At 47.7% G+C, this 23,705-nt stretch overlaps 1 protein-coding gene across 2 annotated transcripts; it reads right to left on the bottom strand.

Moving 5' to 3' along the window:
* Window positions 1-29: 29 nt before the first annotated feature.
* Window positions 30-22,708, bottom strand: Lrrc56 (leucine rich repeat containing 56). Of its 2 annotated transcripts, XM_050137259.1 has the most exons (13): window positions 22,598-22,698; window positions 21,969-22,039; window positions 20,526-20,713; window positions 19,350-19,437; window positions 17,920-17,980; window positions 4,164-4,260; window positions 3,886-4,086; window positions 3,229-3,412; window positions 2,621-2,767; window positions 2,475-2,539; window positions 2,148-2,284; window positions 1,799-1,923; window positions 30-374 (listed from the first exon to the last, which is right to left on the bottom strand). In XM_050137259.1, exons 3-13 carry the CDS (start codon window positions 20,706-20,708, stop codon window positions 46-48), a joined length of 1,617 nt encoding a protein of 538 aa, XP_049993216.1. In that variant the 5' UTR covers window positions 20,709-20,713; window positions 21,969-22,039; window positions 22,598-22,698; the 3' UTR covers window positions 30-45. The 2 variants fall into 2 exon arrangements, with proteins under 2 accessions (XP_049993216.1, XP_049993214.1); XM_050137257.1 differs by lacking the exon at window positions 21,969-22,039 and having other exon boundaries at window positions 22,598-22,708.
* Between the last annotated feature and the right edge of the window lie 997 nt (window positions 22,709-23,705).

Genomic DNA, 23,705 nt, shown 5'->3' with positions numbered 1-23,705 from the left:
CTTGGCCCCATCCAGGCCAAGAGATCTCAACAAGGGAGGGTTACATTAAGGGAGAGAGTGGGCTGGAGGGATAGGGTTCAGGTGATGGAGGCAGTGGAGGCCTGGAGGGCAAGCTGCTGGACCTAGTGCTGGCTTTGGGTCTGGGCATCCCTGGACTCGGTGGTCCAGTGCTCTCAGGGCAGTCACTGCAGCCAGCCTCTCACCCAGGCCAGACCCCTCGCCCAGGCTAGGCCCCAAGCTACCTAGGACTCTAAGCCTACGCCCTCTGAAGGGCAGATCTGCAGATCTCACCGAGGAGCTGCTGCCTGACTCAGGTGGCTTTGGGTACTTTGGGGGAGAAGGGATCAGGTGAAAGCCTGGTGTCCTGGAAAGTTCTAGAAAACAAGGAAAAAAACAGCATGTCAGAGAGGACCTGTCAGACAAGGTGGGGGAGAGTTAGCTGCAGCCTGGAGATGATGGCAGGCTAGGGGCAGTGCAACCCCAAGTGGAGAGGGTTTCAGTGTCCTTTTCTGTTTCACTGTGGAGCCTACAGATGGAAGCATCCCTGTCTCTCTAAGCCACATCTCTTTGCTCTGCTTCATCTGCATTCCAGAGAAAATACAGCTTCAGCCCTGTGGCTACCTCTAGAGCAGTGGTTCTCAACCTGAGGGTCACCATCCCCACAGGGGTTATATATAAGGCATCCTGCATATCAGATATTTACATTATGATTCCTAACAGTAGCAAAATTACAGTTATGAAGTAGCAACAAAGATAATTTATGGTTGGGGGTCACCACAACATGAGGAACCATATTAAAGGGTTGCAGCATTAGGAAGGTTGAGAGCCACTGCTCTAAGGCAAATAAAGTGATTGGGCTCTGGCTCTGGGTCATCTGACCTCCATTCTTGAGTGTGTGCTCATCCCTGAGGCCCTGGTGGCTTCAGGCTAGTTCTTAAGCTTCTGTAATAGTATAAAGTAGATGGCTAGGGTCACCAGTGCCTTCTAGGCCTGACATCTGTAGCAAGAGGGCTAGACACCATTCCAGTCAACCCTTCTGCTGGTCACCTTTCTACTGCCCTTTAACCTGTGCAGTTCTTGTCCACTGGGGGGCCAGCTGTTGATCCTGCTTCACTCTGAGGGTCCTCTTCCCACCCACTGCCCCAAGTGCCAGCTAGTCTACAGAGAGGCAAAAGTGTGGTTGTGTGGTCCTTCAGAGATGGCCGCTGACCACCTCTATACCCTCAATGTCTGTCCATGCCCACAGTGTGCCTTTTTAAGGAACTGCTGGGTAAGGGTCTTTCCAATGAAGCAGCAGTCACTCTGGCTCCCTTGGAAAGGGTTTGCCTGGCTTAATTCTGCATCCCAATGCCAGCACAGGTCAGTCCTGCCTGGGTTGAAGCCACTGAAAGTTTCTAACCCTCTCTGCCTTGCTCTCCTAGTGGTTTTGTTCATCACTTTCCCACCCCTCGATTCCTGTCAGTTTCTCCTGAGAACTGGTGTCTGCTTCTGGATACCCTTGGCGACCAGAGGCTCCCAACAGATGCTTGCCTCTGGACTTGCCCTGTAGCCTTCTTTTGTGGAATGCTTTCCTCTCTCCTTTAGCCCAGGTGCCCTCAAGGTGTCATGGTATGGAGGAGGAGCTGGGATTGACCTTCTCTAGGTTGTGAAACCTACCCACCCCCCACTCCGCCAAGAAGAGGACTGTCTGCCTTCCCAGAACCCGGAAAAGGAAGGGGCTGACTATATTATCCTAGTTTGAGGTGGGAACAGCCGTTCCCAGATGGAGGGTCAGGTTACTCTCAGGCACTGAGAGTACCTGAGGCCAGGCGTGGGGGGGTTAGGGAAATCTTGGGTCCAGTCTGGTCTTCCTGTTCTTCAGGAGCCTTCTGTGGGTCCTGAGCTGGAGCTGGAGCAAGCCTTTCCTGCTGGAACTCCACCTGCCTGTGGAGGAGAGGACCGAGGCAGGAGAAGGCAGAGCTGCAACCGTGTCTGCCTCAGACCCAGTGACAAATGGCCATCACACTGGGATGGAACTCTAGCCTTTGGCCCCTTTGACCACCATGGGAGACCAATGGCTGCTCAACAAAGGAAACTTCCAGCCCAGATCCCTCCCCCCTCAAGAGAGGGCAAAAGGTGGTAGGGTTGGCAGGGTAAGGGACACCAACCGCAGGCCAGGCTCCCTCCAGGCCCGGAGCCCAATCATGGCCAGGTCACAGCTTTCTGTAGGGTCAGGCCTTGGGGTAGAGGGGTGGGTGGCCAGATCTGGCCTATGTGAGGGCAGCTGCTCCAGGGGTGCCCATTCCTAGGGAGGGAAAAGGCTGCTGTGGGGACCCTGACCCCGGAGTGGGAGGGCCAGAGCATGGACATGCCAGTAGTCCTGAACACTGATGTATGACGGGGAGCTCTGGGTAATGGTCTACCATGGGGTGAGGGCAATAGGTGATGGTCTACTTTGGGAAGGAGGGTTGTAGTCATATGTGGGGAAGGCATACCTGGTACTGGTGTCTACGCTCCCTCAGGCCTTTGGTGGGGTTCCCACAGAGAACTTGACAAGCACCTGAAGAAGAGGATGTGGCTATGCCTGGTTTGGGGTCAAGGTACTTGCCATATCAGCTCTGGGCCAAATAGGTTTAGTTACCATGGGTGAGGCTGCTGGAATGGTCTTCTGTGGCTGGATTCTCAGGCAAGGGGCCCTCAGGGACCAGCAAAGACAGAGCCCATGGTTGGGTCTCAGGCACAGGCAAGATTGGGTCAAGTTTCCGTATAGTGGTTCCATGGGAACAATCTGTCCAGGGTCAGATCCAGAGATCACTGGGCTCATTATAGACAGCATGTTTCAAACTCAGACCACAGAACACAGCCCTGTCACTCAAGAAGCTGTGTGACCTAGGGACTGGCCTGTGAGGGTTCCTTTTCCTTCCTGAAAGACCCTCAGGCTTATACCCTCCTCTTCTTCCACATAGGAAAGGGGAAGCCAGCTGGTGCTGTAATGGGAGTGTCCTGACCTGGGGTCAGTCTGCGTGGTTCTGCAAAAGAGGAGCTAAGGCTGGGAAAGGGAACAAAATACAGCCACCCATCTCTGCGAGGCCTGGGGAACTAGTGGAGGTCTTCTGCTCTGGGGTTGAGCGAAGCCTGTCCTCTTAGGGGACCGGTAGAAGCCTGTCTTCCTGGAGGGCTAGAGGAGGTCTCCTCTGGAGTCGGAGACTGGGGCATAGTATCGAGGTCCATAGTAAGTGTTTGGCATACCCAGCCGAGGGAGGAGAATGTCAAGCACGCTGCCTTCCTTGATGGCCTCCTTCACCATCAGCCAGTCCTGATTCAGCTTCTGGGAAGCAGGCAGGTTGGTGCATGTGGTGGGTATCTCATCTAGGATGTGGAGCTGGGGGATAAGCTTCTTTACCTCTGCCCTATAATTGTAGTCCTGGGGTGCCTAAAGAGGGAGGGGGACAGCAGACCTGGGTCTGGTGGGCCCTGCAGGCCAGCTGGTTGCTGGGGCTCCCTCTTCCAGACTGCTGTGGTGCAGGACAGAGGAGACAGGGTAGTGATACTGCCTCATCCTACTGGAGCCTATGGGTACCTTCACCCTCCAAGCCCATAGCCAGGGTTCAGGGATGCCCTCTAATATGTGGAACTGATTATGGGTCAATATCAAGCAGCAGTTATTGAGGTGAATAGTACACTTGGAGCATGTGTGGCCTTTGTGGGGGTTCAAGTAGATTTACCTGCTGTAACAGAGCTTGCATATGCCTGATGCCAAACAATTAGGCTGTTTAGGCCTCCAATGACAGAAGGGATAGCTCTTAAGGAGAACAAGCTAAAAGGTGCATGTGGGCCCCGAGGTTCCCATTCTGGGTAGGGGTATCCATCCCAAATATATGTTGACTGGGTGTTCAGCACCCATACCTTGTTGGAAGGGCCAGGGTCTGGCTTCAAGCACACCAGATTCCCCTCCAGTGTGAGCGTGGCCAGCCGTGGACACAGCTGCAGGTACCGCATCTGCCCCAGGTCTTCCACATTGTTGCCCTCAAGGTCCAGCACCTCCAGTTGCTCGAGCAGGCACAGTGGGCTCAGGTCTGAGATGTTGTTGTAGGAGACATAAAGTTCCTGAGGACCACATGGGGGACTCTTAGCTGGGGTCTGACTTGATCTCTGTTCCTTGTCCCCAAGTGCTACAGACTTACCTTCAGTGCCAAGAAGGAGCCAATGCCATCCAAGTCAGTCAGGCCACAGCGAGCCAGCCACAGCACCTGCAGGTGGCCCAGAGAAGTGCCCAGGTCTCTGCAGAAGGCAGGCAGAGTGGTGTGATGATTAATCTTCAGGGTCAACTTGACTGGATTTAGAATCACTTAGGAGACACATTTGGAGCATGTGTCTGTGAAGGCATTTCCAGAAGGGTTTAACAGAGGAGGAAAGACCCACCCTGAATGTGGGTGGCATCTCCTCATGGGCAGGGATCCTGAAGAAAAAATAGGGAAAAGGAGAAAGCCAGCTGATTGCTGGCACTCCCTTTTCTCTGTTTTCTAATCTGCTCAGATGTGAGCAAGCTTCCACGGCCACAGATACGAGCTGCTCCTGCTGTCACGTCTTCCCTGCCATGATGCTATAATCCATAAACCATAAGCCAGAGAAACCTCTCTCCCATTAAGTTGTTTCTTGTCAGGTATTTAGCCATAGAAGCAGCAATAAGTAACTACTATGAGTGATCGGTGCTGTCATGGGGTTGAGGGTTCTGTCTTTAGCCAACAAAAACCAATGCCAAACTACCACCCGCTTAGGCTGCCCTCAGCTGCAGGGATGGTTGTGCCTTTGCTTGTGATAGCTTCCAGCTGATGTGCTCCAGAGATTCCTATTCTTCTCCCTGCTCTAGCATCCCAGGGAAGGTTAAAGTGTGTCCCTGGAGAGCCCATGTTTGTGGGCATAGAGGTCCCTGGCATGTGGAGGCCCCTTCTCAAACACTTGTTCAGCACCCACACCTTGTTAGAAGGGCGAGGGGCCAGCCTGAGGCATACCAGATTGACCATGAGGAGCTGCCTTCAACCTGATGCCTTGACGCAGCCCTATGGGCTACTTGTACCTGCTACATGTTGCTGTCCATCCCTGTCTGGCTTATTATACCCATGGGGCCTCTTTTCCCTGCAGTGTACACAGAGAGTGTGTTTGAGGACCTGTCCTTGCTCTCGCCTGCTGTGATGCTCTTCTTGTATCACTGACCTGCTCTTTGCCTCATAGTACAATTGTCACTGACCTCAGGCTTCATCAACTGCCGCTATTTTTCCATGGCCCTAAGTTTTTTTGGTAAGGACTCATCTACCATGTTGCCTGCCTGGGGCTTGTTTACTGCTGTTGCTCTAGGCTATATATTTTCTTTAGTCTTTGTCCTTCAGTTGCAAAGATTCATTCAGCATTTACCCTATCAGTTGCCTTAAATCACCATGCTTTCTTTTTAAAATTCGTGTGTGTGTGTGTGTGTGTGTGTGTGTGTGTGTGTGTGTGAATATATAGCACATTTGTGCAGGTACTCATGGAGGCCAGAAGACGATATCAGATCCCTTGGGGTTAGAGTAACAGATGGTGACAAGTCACCTGACATGGGTATTGGGAACTGAATCTAGGTCCTCTGAAGAGCAGGTCATCTCTCCAGCCCTCCAGCCCACCTGAGTGTTTGAGATGATCTAACACTGTAGTCTAGGCTGACCTGGAACTTGAGGCAGTTATCCTGTTTCAGCCTCTCAATACAGGTGTGTACCACCATACTAGCAATCTCTCTCTCTCTCTCTCTCTCTCTCTCTCTCTCTCTCTCTCTCTCAAGACAACTTGTTAGAACTGGTTCTGTCCTTCCTTTGTGTTCCTATTAAAACAAAGTTTACTTATTTATGTGTATGTGTATCAGAGTGTATGCCATGTGTGTGAAGGTATCTTGGAAGGCCAGAGAGGCTTAGATCTCTACTCTGGAGCTGGAGTTAGAGATGGTTGTGACCCCCCTGACTTGAGTGCTGGGATCCAAATTCAGGTTCTTTGGGAGAGCATCAAGTGTTCTTCACTGCTCTTTCTCTCTCTCCTCTCTCTCTCCTCTCTCTCTCTCTCTCTCTCTCTCTCTCTCTTCTCTCTCTCTCTCTCTCTCTCTCTTCTCTCTCTCTCTCTCTCTCTCTCTCTCTCTCTCTCTCTCTCTCTCTCTCTCTCTCTCTTAAACTGCCTTGGGCAGTTAGTTTTAGTTTTCATCATTGCTGTCTGTGGTAGGTCACATTGGTTTTCTGAGGGGTTGCCTTCACTTTGTCTTGTCCCTGAAGCGTTTTTTTGTTGTTTTGGCCTATTCCTTTTCAGAGCTTGCCCACTTCTTTCTTCTTGCAACCTGTAGCTCAGAAGAGTTAACATGACTGGACTGAGCTTCAAGGGAGTCAGGCAACTTCCATGTCTTTTGGTGGACCATATATCCAGCTGAAAATAGATTCTTCTTGTTGTAGAGGAATAAGTATTAGGAAATAATTAGAGTTTACCATACTTCGTAATAATAGGAAAAATGCAAAAAGCAAAGCATATACCATTCATAGAGTCTTACAACAGACACAAAGAAATGTCTACAGTTTTAAATGAACTTATCAAAAAGTTAGACTAGCCTGGTGTCTTAGTTAGGGTTTCTATTGCTGTAAAGGCACACTATGGCCATGGCAACTCTTATGAAGAAAAACATTTAATTGGGGTGGTGCGTATAGTTCAGAGGTTCAGTCCATTATCATCATGGTGGAGCATGGTAGCAAGCAGGCAGACATGGTGATGTCTTGATAGTTGATCAGAAGCAATAGGAAGTGGACTGAGTGTAACACTGAGCATAGCTTAAGCAAAGAAGATTGCAAAGCCTACCCACACAGTGACACACTTCCTCCAACAAGGCATACCTATTCCAACAAAATCACACCTCCTAATAGTGCCACTCCCTGTAGGCTTATGGGGGCCAATTACATCAAACTACCATATCTGGTGTGGTGTCATACCTGTATTGAAGTTCAGGAAGCTGAAGGAGACAACATCATGACCTCAGCTCAAGGCTAGCTTTCGTGAGATCCGTGTCATTTAAAACAAAATGAGCTGGGTGTGGTGGATTATACTTTTAATCCCAACATTGAGGAGCCAGATACAGGTGGATCTCTGGGTTCAAGGATAGCCTGATCTATAAATTGAGGTACAGGACAGCCAGGGCTACACAGAGAAACCCTGTCTCAAAAAGCTCTGCCCCCCTCCCCAAAATAAAACCAAGTCAAGCACTGTGGCTCACGTCTGTATTCTCAGCACCGCAGAAGCAGAAGCAGAGGCAGGAAGATGAAGAACTCAAGACCACAGTCTGGAGAGAAAGCTCAGTGTAAGAGCACTGGCTGCTCTTCCAATGGATGGCAGTTCAATTCCCAACATCTACATGGCAACTCCTGACCATCTAAAACCCCAGCCCCAGGGGATGTGATGCCCTCTTTTGGCCTCTGAGGGAACCAGGCATGCACATGGTGCACTGTCATACATGCAGGCAAAATACCTACAAACATAAACAAACAAACAACACAATACAATAACAGAAAAGGAATTCTAGGCCAGGCTTGGTTATAGCAAGTTTTAGGTCAGCGTGGGTTACTCGAGACTGTCTGGAAAAAGAAAAAAGCCGGACAATTAGAACAACTGTGACAAGCACTTAGCACAAGGAGAAGGAACAGTAACAGAAGCCAAGGAGGAAGAGTGAGGTCAAGATAAGGATGAATCTGCTACAATTAGAGAAGGATAACAACCCAGAGTTGATTTCTAACTGGCAAGACTGATGAAGAGACAGACAGATGATAGATGGACAGACAGACAGACAGATAATGCATCTGAAAAGACAATCAAGGTGACCATAGCAGCAATGTAGGATGATAAAAAACCAGTATGAAGAAAGCATGCATTAACAGCTTTAGGTCTTGACAAGGTTGGCACTTATAGAACAGAAAGCTTGGCTCAAGGACTGGGAGGTAGCAAAGTGAGTAAAGTGCTTGCTCTGCAAGAGTGAGGAACTGAGGCTGAATCCCCTGCAATCACTTAAGCTAGGTATAGCTGCCTGATCCCATAGTCTAAGCACTAGGAGGAAGCAGGCAGGGGTTCACTGGCCAGCTTACCTAGTTGAAACAGCAAGTGGTGGGTTTAATAACAGACCCATTCTCAAAAAATAATGTGGATAGTGATATATGAAGACATCTAGTGCTGACTCTGGCCTCCACATGTGTATACATGGGCAAGAGCACCTACGTATGTATGTGCACATACACAGACACTCCAGCCCTACCATACTACCATCACCACCACCACCAATGACAACAGAAACCTGATTTGAAAGTAGGACTCTCTTAGTTTGAGCCAAGTTTTAAAGTATGTTATAAAACTGGTGGTAGTGGGACTGGAGAGATGGCTCACTGGTTAAGAGCACTGCCTGCTCTTCCAAAGGTCCTGAGTTCAATTCCCAGCAACCACATGGTGGTTCACAACCACCTGTAATAAGATCTGGTGCCCTCTTCTGGCCTGTATACTTAATAAATAAATAAACCTTAAAAAAAAAAAAAAACCTGGGGGGCTGGAGAGATGGCTCAGCGGTTAAGAGCATTGCCTGCTCTTCCAAAGGTCCTGAGTTCAATTCCCAGCAACCACATGGTGGCTCAAAACCATCTGTAATGAGGTCTGGTGCCCTCTTCTGGCCTTCAGGCATACACGCGAACAGAATATTGTACACATAATAAATAAATAAATATTAAAAAAAACTGGTGGCAGTGGTGGCACAAGCCTTTAATTGCAGCACTTGTGATGCAGAGGCAAAAGGATCACCATGAGTCTAAGTATAGCCTAGGTTACACAGAATTCTAGGCTAGCCTGAAGTAGCACATACCTATGATCCCAACATCTGGGAGGTTTAGGCAGGTGCAGGAGGATCAAAGTTGGAGGACAGGGCTCGAGAGAACACTCAGAGGTTAAGAGCACTGGCTGTTCTTCCAGAGGACCTAGGTTCCAGCACCCACATGGCAGCTCACAACTGTCTGTGACTCTAGTTCCAGGGGATACAAAGACCTCTTTCTGCCCCTACTCAGGTACCAGGCATATACCTGGTACACAGACATACCTACAGGCAAAATACCCATCCACATAAATAATAATAAAAAAATAAAAATATGATCCAGATGGGGTGGTGGTGGCACATACCTTTAAATCCCAGCTCTTGGGAGGCAGAGGTAGGCAGATTTCTGAGTTCAAGCCAGCCTAGTCTACAGAGCAAGTTCCAGGTACTACAGGACAAACCCTGTCTCAGAAAAAAAAAAAACAAACAAAAAAAAAACACAAAGCAAAATAAACCAACAAAGAACAATCCAGTAGTGTTGACATTGGGATGCAAAGAGGATCATTAAAACTCATTAAGGGGTCAGTTGTAGGGGCTGTAGAGATGGCTCAGTGGCTAAGAGCATTGGCTATTCTTCCAGGGGACTCGAATTCAATTCCCAGTACCCACATGACAGCTCACAACTGTCTGTAACTCCAGTTCCGGGGGTTCCAACATTCTCATACAGACACACATGCAGGCAAAACACTAATGCACATAAAATTTTAAAAAGGGGGTGGTTAGGTGTGGTGATGCACGTTTTTAGTTCTAGCACTTGGGAGGCAGAGGCTGGCAGATCTCTGTGAGTTCAAGGCCAGCCTGGTCTACAGAGTGAGTTCCAGGACTGACAAGGCTACACAGAGAAACCCTGTCTGGAAAAACCAAAAACCCAAAAATAAAACAAAACAAACAAAAACCCACTACCATCACTAACAAACAAACAAACAAACAAAAACAACAACAACAACAAAAACAACCCATGAAGGAGGAACACAGCATTAACAATACTAAAGGAGGAATAACAGTTATATCATCCTTGTGAGAGGCATTGGGCACATGTTAGTCAAAATCAGGATTAAGCTAAGGACGGCTGCTCTCACTGCTGCTGTTTAAAAAGATTCTGTCAGTCAGGCAGTGGTGGTACTTGCCTTTAACCCCAGCACTCAGGGAGGCAGAGGCAGGTGGATCTCTGAGTGTTTGAGTTAGTCTGGTCTACAGAGCTAGTCCTGTACTGTTAGGACTGTTACATAGATACACAGAGAAACCCTGTCTTGAAAAACTAAAAACTAAAAGAAAAAAAAATTTAATCCCAGCACTCAGGAGACAGAGTCAGGCGTCAGGCAGATCTCTGCAAGTTTGAGGCCAGCCTGTTCTACAAGAGCTAGTTCCAACACAGGCTCCAAAGCTACAGAGAAATCCTGTCTCAAAAAAACCAAAATAATAATAATAATAATAATAATAATAATAATAAAATAAATAAAAAGGGTCTGTCTACCAGGTCCTGACAAGTACTATAAGGCAAGAAAAAAGAACAGCGTAAGGGTTGGCAATAAGGAGGCAAGACTGTTATGTGCTGATGTACAGTGCTGAACTGTGTGTCTGTGAGCTGTGCAGAGTGCAGATACACAAAAAACAGGAAAATCAGTAGTGTTTCTGCCCACTCTCTTCCTCCTCTCCTCTCCTCTCCTCTCCTCTCCTCTCCTCTCCTCTCCTCTCCCCTCCCCTCCCCTCCCCTCCCCTCCCCTCCTCTCCTCTCCCCTCCCTTCCCCTCCCCTCCCCTTTCTCCTCCCTTCCCCTTTCCCCTCCCCTCCCTTCCCCTCCCCTCCCCTCCTCTCTTCTCTGATGTGGGATTCCCCTCCACAAATTGGCACCAACGTGGTTGACTACATCCACGTAAAACCTAAGAAAGCTTGGAAAGGAATTCTAGACACAAAAGAATAAAGTTAAACATGTCTTCTTGGTAGCTGCCCCCCCCCCCCCCCCCACCATGGGCTCTGTTTGCTGGCTGTGAGCAGAAGTACCACGCCTACTTTAAGAATTTAAGAGAGGTCTTTCTGATTCAGCATTAGCAGAAAATAAGAAAAAAAAGAAAAAGAAAGAAAAAGAAAAAACCTGGCACAGCTTCTTTAAGAAACAGTGGTTTCTTGGTTCGTGATAGTTGCATGTACACCTCTGGCTCCTTCAGGAAGCCAAGCACTTAAATGGGGTCTGTGAGCAGCATGTTACAAATTGCTTAATGGTGACACAGACCCACTGTAACCCTGGAGCTGGGGCAATGTGCATGGCTCTCAGAGGCAGTGAACAAGCCTCCATCATATTGGACTGTGCAGAGCCAACAGGCAGTGCCACAGAGTTGGTCCTAGACATGCCCACTTAGCTTTTAAAAGAAGAAAAAGCGCTCCTGGTCAAAAAATAATTGCAGATACACATGCAATAAAAACAAATCCAGATGGAAAAGAACTTTAAATGGGTCACAGTGTTGGATAAATGTACGTAGGCTTGAGAGAGGAGAAAGAATATAGAAAGAAAGTAAATGGTTTTTTAAAAAATAAAAGTCTTGCCAGGCAGTGGTGGCACATGCCTTTAATCCCAGCACTCAGGAGGCAGATGCAGGCGGATCTCTGTGAGTTTGAGACCAGCCTGGTCTACAAGAGCTAGTTCCAGGACAGGCTCTAAAGCTACAGAGAAACCCTGTCTTGAAAAAAAAAAAGTCTGTAAAAAGATAGAGTACAGACAGTGATAGATTAAAAGAGTAAAGAAAAATAAGTCACATAAAGATGAAAAATACACAGAGTCTGGATTATATATATTATTGTGTTTCCTTTGAATTTTTTACTGTGAATGAGCTAAGCACAGAGAGACATTTCATTGTATGGGCTGCTAAACATATAATGTATATAATACTCTGTCTGTATATATGCCTGCAGGCCACAAAAGGGCATCAGACCTCATTACAGATGGTTGTGAGCCACCATGTGGTTGCTGGGAATTGAACTCAGGACCTTTGGAATAGCAGGCAATACTCTTAACCACTGACTCATCTCTCCAGCCCCCAACATATATATTTTAAAGGTATCTTGACTTCAAATTTTGGGTCTAAGGATATGTTGCTTTGGAAAAGAGGTTCTGCCTTTGTTTCCACAAAAGATGAGAACCTGTGGATTCCTTCCAGGCTAATGGTCTCTGTGAACCCCCCCTCCCCAAAAAATACTTCTTCCAAAGCAGGAAGCAGCTTGGAGAGAACTACACCCAAATTCCCAAATATTGTTTTAAAATGTTTGTTTACATTTAAAGGAGGGTATGATATAGAGATGAATGCTTTTCATTGGTATGGATTTTGGTCTATTGATGCAAATTTAAGGTCAATTTTGTTATATGTATATTTCTGCTCTTAAGGTATTGTGTTTGTGTAGCTCATTTTAAAATGTAATGTATAATTAAGAAATATAGGGCTGGAGAGATGGCTCAGAGATTAAGAGCGCTGACTGCTCTTCCAAAGGTCCTGAGTTCAATTCCCAGCAACCACATGGTGGCTCACAACCATCTATGAGATCTGCTGCCCTCTTCTGGCCTGCAGGTGTACATGCAGGCAGAACACTATATACATAATAAAATCTTTAAAAAAAAGAAATATAGATTAATAGATAATCATCTATAATAGTTAAGCTTGTAGTCATGTTAGTTAGGTTTTTCTAGATATATAGAGATATGTTTCAATTAGATAGATAATCTTCAAACCTTTCAAAGACCTAACTTGGGACTTTTCATGACAATTAGACACATCTGCCCCTGACAGCACCAATCTACTTCAAAAGGATGATGGGCATCGAAGAGGCTCCTCATTGAGTTTGGTAGCCATTTGGGCAAGAAACTGCTCTTGCCTAGACTGCTTGATGTTATGCTGTATGAACTGGACATGCAGGACCCACAGAAAAATGACTGCTGAACTTGCTTAAAGGTGAGATGATCCTTCGGAGTTTCTGCTTCATGAAAAAGTCTGCTAGATATTCTGCAGGACACAGAAGAAAGTGACTGACAAACTGCCAATACAGGCAGAACTGTCTTTCAAATTTCCTGCTTCATGGAAAAGTCTGCTAGATACGATGGGCCTGGAGACCAAAGATGGGTGCTCCAATGGTACAGAAGAACTTTGGGGGACTGTCCAGGCAGTGAGATGTCTCTGTCAATTCTAGAGTTTTAGAAGTTGTTTACAATGTACTTCCTGTTTACTTAGGTAATATATCCTTTTGGAGTCTTTGACGGAGTTGAAGAATATATAGTAATAGTTTTCCTTAGTTATGATGAAAGATAAAGTAGATACAAATATTGTAACTATAATTCTTGTTTGGTAATTGTTTTGTTGTATGTAATCTTGCTATGTTAAAGTTAAAACCTTCCTTTTTATTTAGACAGAAAAGGGGAGGTGATGTGGGATTCCCCTCTGCATGCTGGGAATACCATTGGTTAATAAAGAAGCTGCTTTAGGTCTATTGCTGTGCAGAATAGGGCAAGGTGGGAGTTCCAAGCAGAAAGAGGAGGAGAAAGCAGGCAGAGTCAATCAGATGCCACAGATGCACCGAACCTTGCCAGTAAACCACGAGCCAGAAAGTCTCATGTATCCCAGGCTGACCTCGAATTCAATGTATATAGCTGAGGATGATGTGTATGTAGCTCTCACATGCTGGGGCTACAGGCATGCACCACAATACCACAATGCTTGGTTTGTATAGTGCTGGGGATCTAACCAGAGCTTTGTCCACATTAGCGAAGTACTCTATTTACTTACTGAATAGTATCTTCAGTTCAGTTTCTGCCAACTAAAAGCTTTGCTATGTGTTCCTTCCCTCCCTCTCTCCCATCCTTCCTTTCAATTTTTTGAGCTAGGATGTTATTCTGCAGACCAGACTGGGCCAGAATTCACTCTGGAGCCTGGTCTGACCACAAACTCATGGCAATATATCTTCCTCGGCTTCCTAAGTGCTGTGATTACAGCTATGAACCACCTCACCTGGCAGTATAATATTTCTTCATATTTTCAATAATTACCCAAAAAGAAAAAAAGCAATGAAAAACCAAAACAAGATGGCATTTACAACCATAGTCACTATGCAGTATATAGGGGCAGGGGATTGGTGGGGAGCTGGTTGGTCCACCATAACTATAATTCCCATCTCCTAGATAATAACTAGGGAAGAAGAGACTGTGAAAGATACAGTTCTTACCAGCTGTGTGGAAAAGGGTTCTGGGGATTTCACCTATACTGTTTTGGGTAAAAAGCCCCTGCTGTAGATGAAGGTGCCCCCCAGGTCACATTTGAAGCCTTGGCCTCTGGAACCTCAGAGCATGGCTGTATTTGGAAACAAGGTCACTGTGGCTCTAGTTAGTTGGGATGAGGTCATGTTGGAGCAGAGTAGACCCTATAAGTGAAATGGAGAAAAAATGGACATACTAGAAGGGTACCATTGGAAGATGAAGTTGGAGGTTGATGATAGCTCTACAAGACAAGAATGATCAGTACATGCAGACGGTGATCAAACTGGGCAGATTTCCCCACTAGCCTGGGAAGGAACATCCTGCCCTACCTGCATCCAGCCCAACCTAGGCAAATGTACTGCTGAAGCCCATTTGTGTTCCTGTGTTTATGTTCCTACAAAGTGGCCCCAGGAAAATGGTTATACTCTCCTAGTCACCTCTACTGAAGGCTGTAGTAACTGCCCCGTGGTAGCACAGGCAAAGTGACAAAGGGTCTTATCTCACCTATACGATCCGGGCCTTTGCTGTGAGTCTGACTACTGAGCTAACCCACCCCAGGACTTCTTGTCACCACAGCAAGCTGGGGATGGTGATGTCTTCTCACTGGTGTGTCCCTGGGCTTTGCTCTAGAGTAGTATGGAATAATTTCTCTACTTTAGGCTGATATGAAATAAGCTGATGTAGTCTTTTGTGAGCATGCTCACTGGCACACTACAGAGAGCAAACTTGCAAACATACTAATAGAAAGAGGCCATATGCATGGACGTATTTAACTTAACAAGTATGCCCAAACTAGTACATAAATCTTTCTAAATTCCAGGTTTAAAACCACAAAAGATTTGCATGCACGAATGTCCGAAGCCCACTGGCATGACCAGGTTATAAGATTGAAGCGCAAGGATAAGGAAGTGCTCAGGACAGTCAGGGTCAGCCTAGAGTAAGGGCAGCAGAGGAGAGCTAGCTCTGACTCAAGTTATACAGGTAAGATGGCATTGAGGTAAGAGACCAGCTAATGATCAGAGTTCCTAAACAAAGGGCTCTGCACAGGTGGCCATCTCTAGGCTGAAAGGACATACTGCAAAGTTGAAAATGCACCAGATAATTCCTGCTAATCAACAAGAAAAGAGAATACATCCTTAAAATAGCACATGGTACAGGAATCAAAATCCAGCATCTCTAGCAAGGACAGAATGATGAGCAATGGAGTGTATGAAACAGATGCATCCAAATAATGTTTAACAGCACCCAGTTATCTGTGGAGTATCAGAACATGGAAGTGGCACTGAGTAAAAGATGCTTGTCCCAGCCCTGCTAGCATGAAGCCATTCATTTGGTGGCAGTTCCAGCCCATGTGTTCAGAACATTTGTGTGCATGGTGGTGGTTGTTTTCAGGGGCTAAATTAGCTCAGCTTCGGGTGAAATGACAAACTACATTGAAATTATTTCCCATCTCTTACAGCACTGCCTGTGACTTTAATAGCTAATGCTCATCTTTGCAGCCATCTATGTTACAAGAGCAGTTTATGGGATGCCGTTATTCAGTTTCCTGTTACAAATGTTTGTTCATTTTAATCACGACAGGGTGGTGAACACCAACTAGCCTAGCTGCAGGATTAGATAACTGAAAGAACTCAAAATTCCGCTGTTTTTCATTGCTGTAATCAAACTGCTGAGGGTCTTTTCAAAACATTTGTGATCTGACTGTATTTCCTGTAGAATTATTTTAAGTACTATTTTATGTTCTTTTTTTTTTCTCTTTGTATTTCAAGACAGGGTTTCTCTATGTAGCTTTGGAGCCTGTCCTGGAACTCACTCTGTAGACCAGACTGGTACTCAGAGAGATCCGCTTGTCTCTGCCTCTCTAGTGCTGGGACTAAAAGGCATGTACTGCCACCTCTGGGATTATTTTTTGTTTCTTAAGGTTTTCATTGTTTTGAGACAGGCTCTCATGTATTCCAGATTGGCCTTGAACTCACTATCTATGGAGCTGAGGATGACTTAGTGTGAGGTCACAGGCCTGTACCACTATACCCAGTCTCATTATTTCTTAGTTTTATAGTATCTTTGCTTCTCGGTCATATTTTCCATCATTTGTTTGTTTGTTGTTTGTTTGCAGGGTTTCACTGTGTAGCCCTGGCAGTCTTGGAATTCACTTTGTAGACCATGCTGGCCTTGAATTTACATAAATCAAACTACCTTAGCTTCCTGAGTGCTGGATTAAAAATATGTGCCACCATTCCCAGCATCCTTTATTTTATTTGAGCTGCCTTTTAAAAATATACCTTTATTGTTCTTTGAGAAAATTTCTTTACTCAGACCTAGAAAACTTCTCTGTTAATCTGGAGGAAGAGCCATCTGCTAGAACATCACGTGACTCCAGGTGCACAGCTGGGAACTTATGTCTCATGTCATCCCTAGGAAGGGCTGTTGGGCTTCAGGACCAGGTGACTCCTTGACATCTGTTCCTCCATGGCTGCTGCTGAAGCATCAGCTCTCTTGTCTTTGCCTGCATTTGTGCATGCATCTTCATTGCTTTGCTGAATTCTGTTTAGTGCTTTGTTAACCAGCAATGTAAGGAAATCAACTGGGAACAACTGGATGCTACACTTGGAGTCCAATTCAGATAGTTAAAAACTTAAGAGAAAGAGAGGAGACAGTGTGTGTGTGTGTGTGTGTGTGTGTGTGTGTGTGTGTGTTATGGTGAATTGAATCCAGGACTTTGCTCTACTAACTGAACTACATCCCTAGCTTCTTTCTAAAAATTTAACTAATTTCTCTGCTTTACACTTCTAGGTTTGAGGCAGCAGCATCTTCACAAGCACCTTTGTTCAAACTACCAGATACAGTGTGCTATTCTCTTACCTTTGTTCTTTTTTTTAATTTTTAAAATTTATTATGTATACAATATTCTGTCTGTGTATATGCCTGCAGGCCAGAGGAGGGCACCATACATCATTACTTATGATTGTGAGTCATCATGTGGTTGTTGGGAATTGAACTCAGGACCTTTGGAAAAGCAGGCAATGCTCTTAACTGCTGAACCATCTCTCCAGCCCCTACCTTTGTTCTTTCTAGTCCAGTGGGACAGAACCACAAGGTGGCCTTGCATTTTGAATGCCATCTTTTAAGCTAGTTCCTAAGAACTCTGAGAACACCAAGCTTTCTCGACACTTCAGCCCGACCAGGGGATACATGTTCTGCCGGGTCTGGTTTCTAGTGGAGGGTCAGCTTGGAGGCAGCTCCTACCTTCTCTTCTTCCTGGGGGCACTAGCCACTTCCTTCAGCTCCTGGCCCTTAGGGTGTAGTTGATGCCTGGGTTGTAATATGAGGTAAGGGAGCTCCGGAGCCTCCAAGTATAGACTGGTTTGGGCTATCTGCCAGAAACCCCTTACTTTGCTGAAGGTTGAAGCATACGCTTGGCTTATCAGCCACAACACCTGGTTATGACCACCTTGACTAGAACCCTGGCTTTGGCTTTTTTGTATCACTCTCATATGGTAGGTGCTTCCCCCTAAGGATGAGAAGAGGGACATGCCTCACTGCAGGGTGTCAAAATAGGAGCCAGAGACCCTAAGATACTTTGAAGGCGGGACACGTGGGACCCACCCAGAAAGGATCCTACCCTGGAGTCCTCCCTCCCTCCCTTCCATGGAGCCCACACCTGAAAAAATGTCTCTAAAACCATTTGATGGCAGCCTTCACCCTCCAAGGGTCGACAGGGTGGAGCAGAATCTTGACAGTAGGGGCAGCCTGCAGCAGCTGAGTTCCAGGCCCCAGACCCTGCTTGCCCTAGACCAGGCTCTCACCTGAGGGAGCCCAGGCAGCTGTGGTTCAGCTTCAGTTGGATCAGGTTAGGGAGGTGCACTCCTGTGGGCCACAGGAAGGAGAGGTTGGCCTAGCCCCAACAATCCTGCCCACCTCTTTGCAGTGTTCCCCACACCCCCAAGAGGGATTGTTCACAGGCACATGGCTTTTCTGGCTCATAGAGGGACCGATTCTCTGGGGCCTGTGGAGGAACTGGCCCAAATGTTCTGAGCCTTCTCTCCCCTCGCCGTGTAGGGGTTGCATGTCCTTCCACCTGGGTGCAGCCTAGCACAGGTAAAATAGGTGTAGAAAGGTGAACACACTGGCAAGAACCTGACTCGAAGAAGAGGAGCAAAGTTGGCATGGATAAGGTGAACCCTGAGCACATCCCCTCATCGATCCCAGGACCTGAAGTACCCCTTTGGAGGTCTTTCAACATGCAACATTACGTAACACGTCTCAGGAATGCCCTGCCAGTGTCCTGCACAGCCTAAAGCTCCAGACCCCCATTCTCAAAGCTTCTTAGGGTGAGACTCTGGCCCTAGACACAGAATCCCTGAATGATGTAGAGAGGTGTCTAGGATGTCCTAGAAGGCCCCAACAAAGAGCTGGTGCCCCCTGATCTCACAGGTGCACAGAGATACTGCACTGAGCTGTCAAACACTTAAATTGCAAAATTGAAAAACAAGCTAACCGGGATTGGAGGTGTTTAACTTCACTGGTAATCAGAGAAAAGCAAAGAAAATGCACAACTATCCTGCACAGCAGGAATCCTTCCTGTTGGGATGGTTGGTGAAATTTGAACAAGGTCTGTGACACAGATAAGAGTGCTCTATCAGTGTTCTTTTCTGACTTGGATCATTACACTGAGAGTATTTAAGATAATGGTCTCCCTAGGAAGTAGCAGGCACTGAAGCATTAGTGAACAAGAAGAATGGTTGCTCAGATTTAAAAAACAAGTGTCTCAGAGGTAATGTGTGTGTGTGTGTGTGTGTGTGTGTGTGTGTGTGTGAGTGTGCACAAGCATGAAAGAGAAAGAATGGAAAGATTTCTGCTGTAGTAATTGCAGAGGGGATTCTGGAGGAAGATACATAAGGGATTAATATAACATTTGTGCAATGTGTCTATAATCCAAATCCATTCAAGATAAGTTCCGGGAGCACCTTGCATGGGAGCATAGTACCTTTGTTATTTGTCCATATTGGTATTGGTGTTTGGGTGTGGTCCTTGGAAAGTCCTTTCGGAATATATACCCTGGGCTAAAACTTCTAAGTCGAGTATATGTCTTATTTCTATGGTCCATTCCTAAGGAAAGGTACATCCTGTCCAGGGTGTTGGCTAGCTTTCATGTACAACCAGAAAATACAGTTGGCTCATGGAAAGGTCTAGTTGTGACAGTCACAGGGGCACGGGTGTGACTGGCGGCTCTCACCGAAGTTCCCCAGGCTGTTCTTACGGGTGTCCACACACATCTCCAGCACCCTCACCAGTTGGAGGTCATCTACCTGGGCCAGGGCCTGCTGCAGAAATCATCAGGTGTCACTTCCAGTTTTCTCCATGCTTTTGGCTGAGGACTCTGTAAAGGTGCCTACTGGAGCAGGTGGCAAATGTTCCCCTGCCTCATCCAGATTGGGCTTGCAATAACAGTTTGGCTGGTGGGCATGACACGAGCAGAGGTTGTAATTGACTATCAGGGAAGGGCCTGCCCTTGAGGTGCCAGTCTCCAGGTGAGACCTTCATACAGATTCAACAATGCAGTTGGAGCCCAGAACCCTGGTAAGCAGCACCCAGCCACAGCATACCTGGACCAGAGAACACACAAAAACACTCAAGCTGGAAGTCAAGGGGTGGGGACCTGCTGGTCTATCTGTCCTTGTAGATGGGCAAGACCTTTTTGTATGTGAAATATAGGCATGATCTCTCAGGATCGTGGGCCACACCTGCTACGGCATCGAGGGACGCCTTGGGAGAACACATGCAGGCTCTGGCCTAGCAGGCTAAACAGTTATTCTGAGGAGGTCCTTGGTAATACCAACTACCATGATTCTCTCCTTCATAGTGGTCAGCCACGAGTGGATAGCAAACTCTAAATCCTGAGAGCTTCAGGGTTGTCCAGATGAACTCTACAAAACCTCAGGATTCAGGGATGCGGTACACTCATAAGCTCTCACGCTGGATGTGGAGAATAGTCTTTACCTGATGCCAATATAGCCAGCATACCAAGGACAGATCCTACCTCAGGCTGGTTGAGAGGAGACTGAGGAACTCTAGCCTTGGGAGGGGAGCCATGCGCCATGACCAGCTGCCCTTTCAGCATCCCAATATGCCACTTCCTAGTTCTCCCTGTTGCAACATTAGCTCTTGAATAATAGGCTTCTTGTCTGCGTGAGCACAGGCCTCAGCCAATAGTTACGGAATCCTGGCCCAACAGTGCCATCTGTGATCTCAGTGCCTGGGGATGCTTGTGTCACTTGGGCTACTGGCAGGGACCCTACTGGTGGAAAGGTAAGAGATACCTAGCGGAGGGAAAGCTGGATACCAGCAGAAGGGGTGCCAAGATGCCATCTCATGCAGACCCACGGTGGAGCCTCAGGCCCCAATCACTTACCAGCCGAGCAGGGGAAAGGTGCTCTTCCACCCTCCGCTCCCTGTGGATATCCCCATGGCTGCCCCGTCTCTTGTTTTGTGGGCAGGGGTTGGTTAGGCCCTGCCAGCTCAGCTCCCGTACCCGGATACTAGCTGTGCCTGGCCGAGGTCCCTGGGATCCATCCCAGGCTGGGTCCATCCACATCCAACCTGTTAGGAGAGGCAGAGAGCCAAATCTCCTAGTTTACAAGGCTCTAGTTCACATCAATGGCCCACAAAGCCATTAGGTCAACTCTCACATAGCCCCACAACCCAGCCTGACGTGGCACTTTAGCAGTCTAGATAACTGGACAGCACATGTCTGCTCCCTTACTTTCAGCTGAAACTTCCTGCTTGTGCTAATAACTTCTCTCCCTTTCCTTCTATATGTTGGGGGGAGATTATTTAACTGTTTTATAATTTGTATGTGTATGTGTGAATGTGTGTGAGCATATGTGTGCGTGCATGTGAAGGCCAGAGGACACCTTGGGTGTCATTCCTCAGGTGTCATCCTCCTTTTTTTTTTCTTCTAGTTTTTCGAGACAGGTTTCTCTGCAGCTTTAGAGCCTGTCCTGGCACTAGCTCTTGTAGACCAGGCTGGCCTCGAACTTACAGAGATACACCTGTCTCTGCCTCTTGAGTGCTAGGATTAAAGTTGTGCACCACCACCGTCTGGCTTTTTTTTTTTTTTTTTTTTTTTTTTTTTTGTGAGAGAGAGAGAGAGAGAGAGAGAGAGAGAGAGAGAGAAAGTCTCTCACTGGCATGTGGCTTACCAAATAGGCTAAGCTGACTTGCCAGCAAATTCCAGGCACCTGCCTGTCTTTGTCTCCCCAGTGCTGGAATTACAGGATCACTTTACCATGCCTGGCGTTTTATATGTGAATTCTGAGGATCAAACTCAAGTCTTCATGCTTACAAAGCAGGCAATTTACTGTCTGAGTGATTTCTCTATTCCTTTCTTTGGGTCTGTATTTGTTTTCCACAGTGTCCATGCAATGAGCACTGGCTCCAGTCTTTGCCAACTTGGGCTTCACAAAGACTATGAGTTGGGGCTGGAAAGATAGCTCAGTGGTTAAGAGCATTTGACTGCTCGTACAGAGGACCTGTGTTTGATTCCTAGCATCCATATGCCTGTACCCAAGGAATCAGATGCCCTCTTCTGGCCTCTGTGGTACACACACACACACACACACACACACACACACACACACACACATATGATAAAGAATATTGTTTTAAGGTTATAAGACTAGGGATACTGGGCAAGATGCCTATATGGACCAGCAGCCAGCGGTTACAGACAGTTCCCTGGGCTGCCCCAGATCTGGCTGTGGATCCTTCTTCTTTACTGGTCTCTTGAGTCAAGGTCAGGACCAAGATAGCAGACATTCCCTCCAACCACCCACTTCTCTGGCTGAGGCCCCACCTGCAGGTTCCTGGCTCCTGTTGTAGGTCAAACATCCGGGCAAGAGGGCCACATGTGTCTACATGTAATACCTGTAAGAAAGAGTTAGATTCGCTTCCTGGCTATGTCACTGTGCTCTGTAGCACCTGGTTAAGCTGGCCAAAGTCAGCTCAGAAGCAAACAGGTAGAAGAATGGAGTGCTTTTAGCTGGGGGCTTGATCTTGAACCTCCTGTGACCTTAGAGGTGGATGAGGCTCAGACAATGAGGAAGACAGTCCAGGGTCCCTCTGGGTCACCTAGTGCAAACGAAGACACGGTCCTCACCCAAATTCTGCTGCTTCTTCCACGCCTAAAGGGGATGCTGGGTGTGTGGTTCAGAATCTTCTGTAGGCCCACCTCTCCTGAACTTTCCATACATATGGAGTTTTTTCAGGTACCTCTCTACACCTCCATCCAGGTTTGACCGACCCCAAACTTCTTCACTTTTTACTGTCTTTACTTAGAAGTAAGAGTTGTCTCCTTCCACTGCACTTCACTACTTATTGCTTATACTCAGTACAGTGTGTCTGCCCCACAAGATGTAGGCCCCACCCTTCGGCCCAGGTTTCCCCTAGCACAAAGGACATGGAGAAGCGGTACCTAGCTCTCACCTGAGGGGTGGGCCAGGGTGCCCAAGTCCTGGGCGCATCCCTGGGCCCCACCACCGCGGCGGTCGCTCTCTTAAGTGAGGGCTTTCTTTTTTCCACCGCGGAGGGGGTTGCGGCCCTGGCGCCATGGCAACGGGGGCGGGGTCTCATTTGAATATCCAAATATTCGTAAGCCGCGGGCATCCGGGGCCGCGCCAAGATGAGCCCCGCCCCCTAGCAACGGTTGCCGGGACACGCGGCAGACCCGGTGGGAGGGTTCCCCAGATTAAGGAGGCAAGCCGGACTGCTGAACGCAGTGAAGACATGCACAGCGGTCCCGAGAGCCGCCGTGGGGGCCGTGAGGGGCTCTGGCAGGCTCCGAGCGGGCTATGTGCCTGTTGGCCGCATCGGCCGAGCCGAGCTCGCACTCCGGACGACACGTGAATGCGCGCCCCCAGGCCTGCATCTATCGGTTTTCTGAGGAGGACGTGCTTACTCGTTTCTTTGAAATTTCAGTGTTGGAAACATTGTTTGCGTCTGACACAGATGTACCCTACTTACTTGAGTGGGTGGAACACTTCATTTCGCCCTAATACCAACTTTTCTGACTTTCAGAGTCTTTCTTCAAATGGGAGCAAGTATGAGCTGCTGCATGCAGGGTTGTGACCTCGAGTTTTATTTTTTTTGGGGGGGGGAGGGGTCTTCTCCAAAGCACAAGGAGCGCAGAGTAATGAGCCGACGCTGTCCCGGGATGGGGCCTTCGCTCCACCTCGGCCTACGGGAACAGGCAGCTCGGGGTTCCGGCGGACTCTGCCTTCCTCTGGTATCCGGCGTCCGCGGTGCTGACTGTCCCCGACACTAGTTGCCCACCGAAATGACTTTTCCGTTCCCTGGGCCTTTGGGCCTCTGGTGAGGGTGCAGGGTGGGAGCTCAGTGACAGGCCCTGCGACCCAACCCGAGCGTACGGCAGTTTCTCTCCGGAGGAATCTCGGGCTCTTAAGCACGGGCTCCCTCACTCTTCCGCACCTCGGAACTAGGCGCCGCTCCTCGAGTGCAGCACCCAGGTCGCTACACTGCCTCTCCGGGAAGCCCCGCCTAGCTGCGGCTCCTGACGGATGGGTTGCTGAACCAA

This window comes from Alexandromys fortis, unplaced genomic scaffold (assembly GCF_014885135.2).
Source record: "Alexandromys fortis isolate MF-2015 unplaced genomic scaffold, M_Fortis_MF-2015_v1.1 scaffold_3, whole genome shotgun sequence".
NCBI lineage: Eukaryota > Metazoa > Chordata > Mammalia > Rodentia > Cricetidae > Alexandromys > Alexandromys fortis.
Note: the sequence above shows the minus strand (reverse complement) of the source record. Positions and strands in the feature narration are given on the sequence as shown.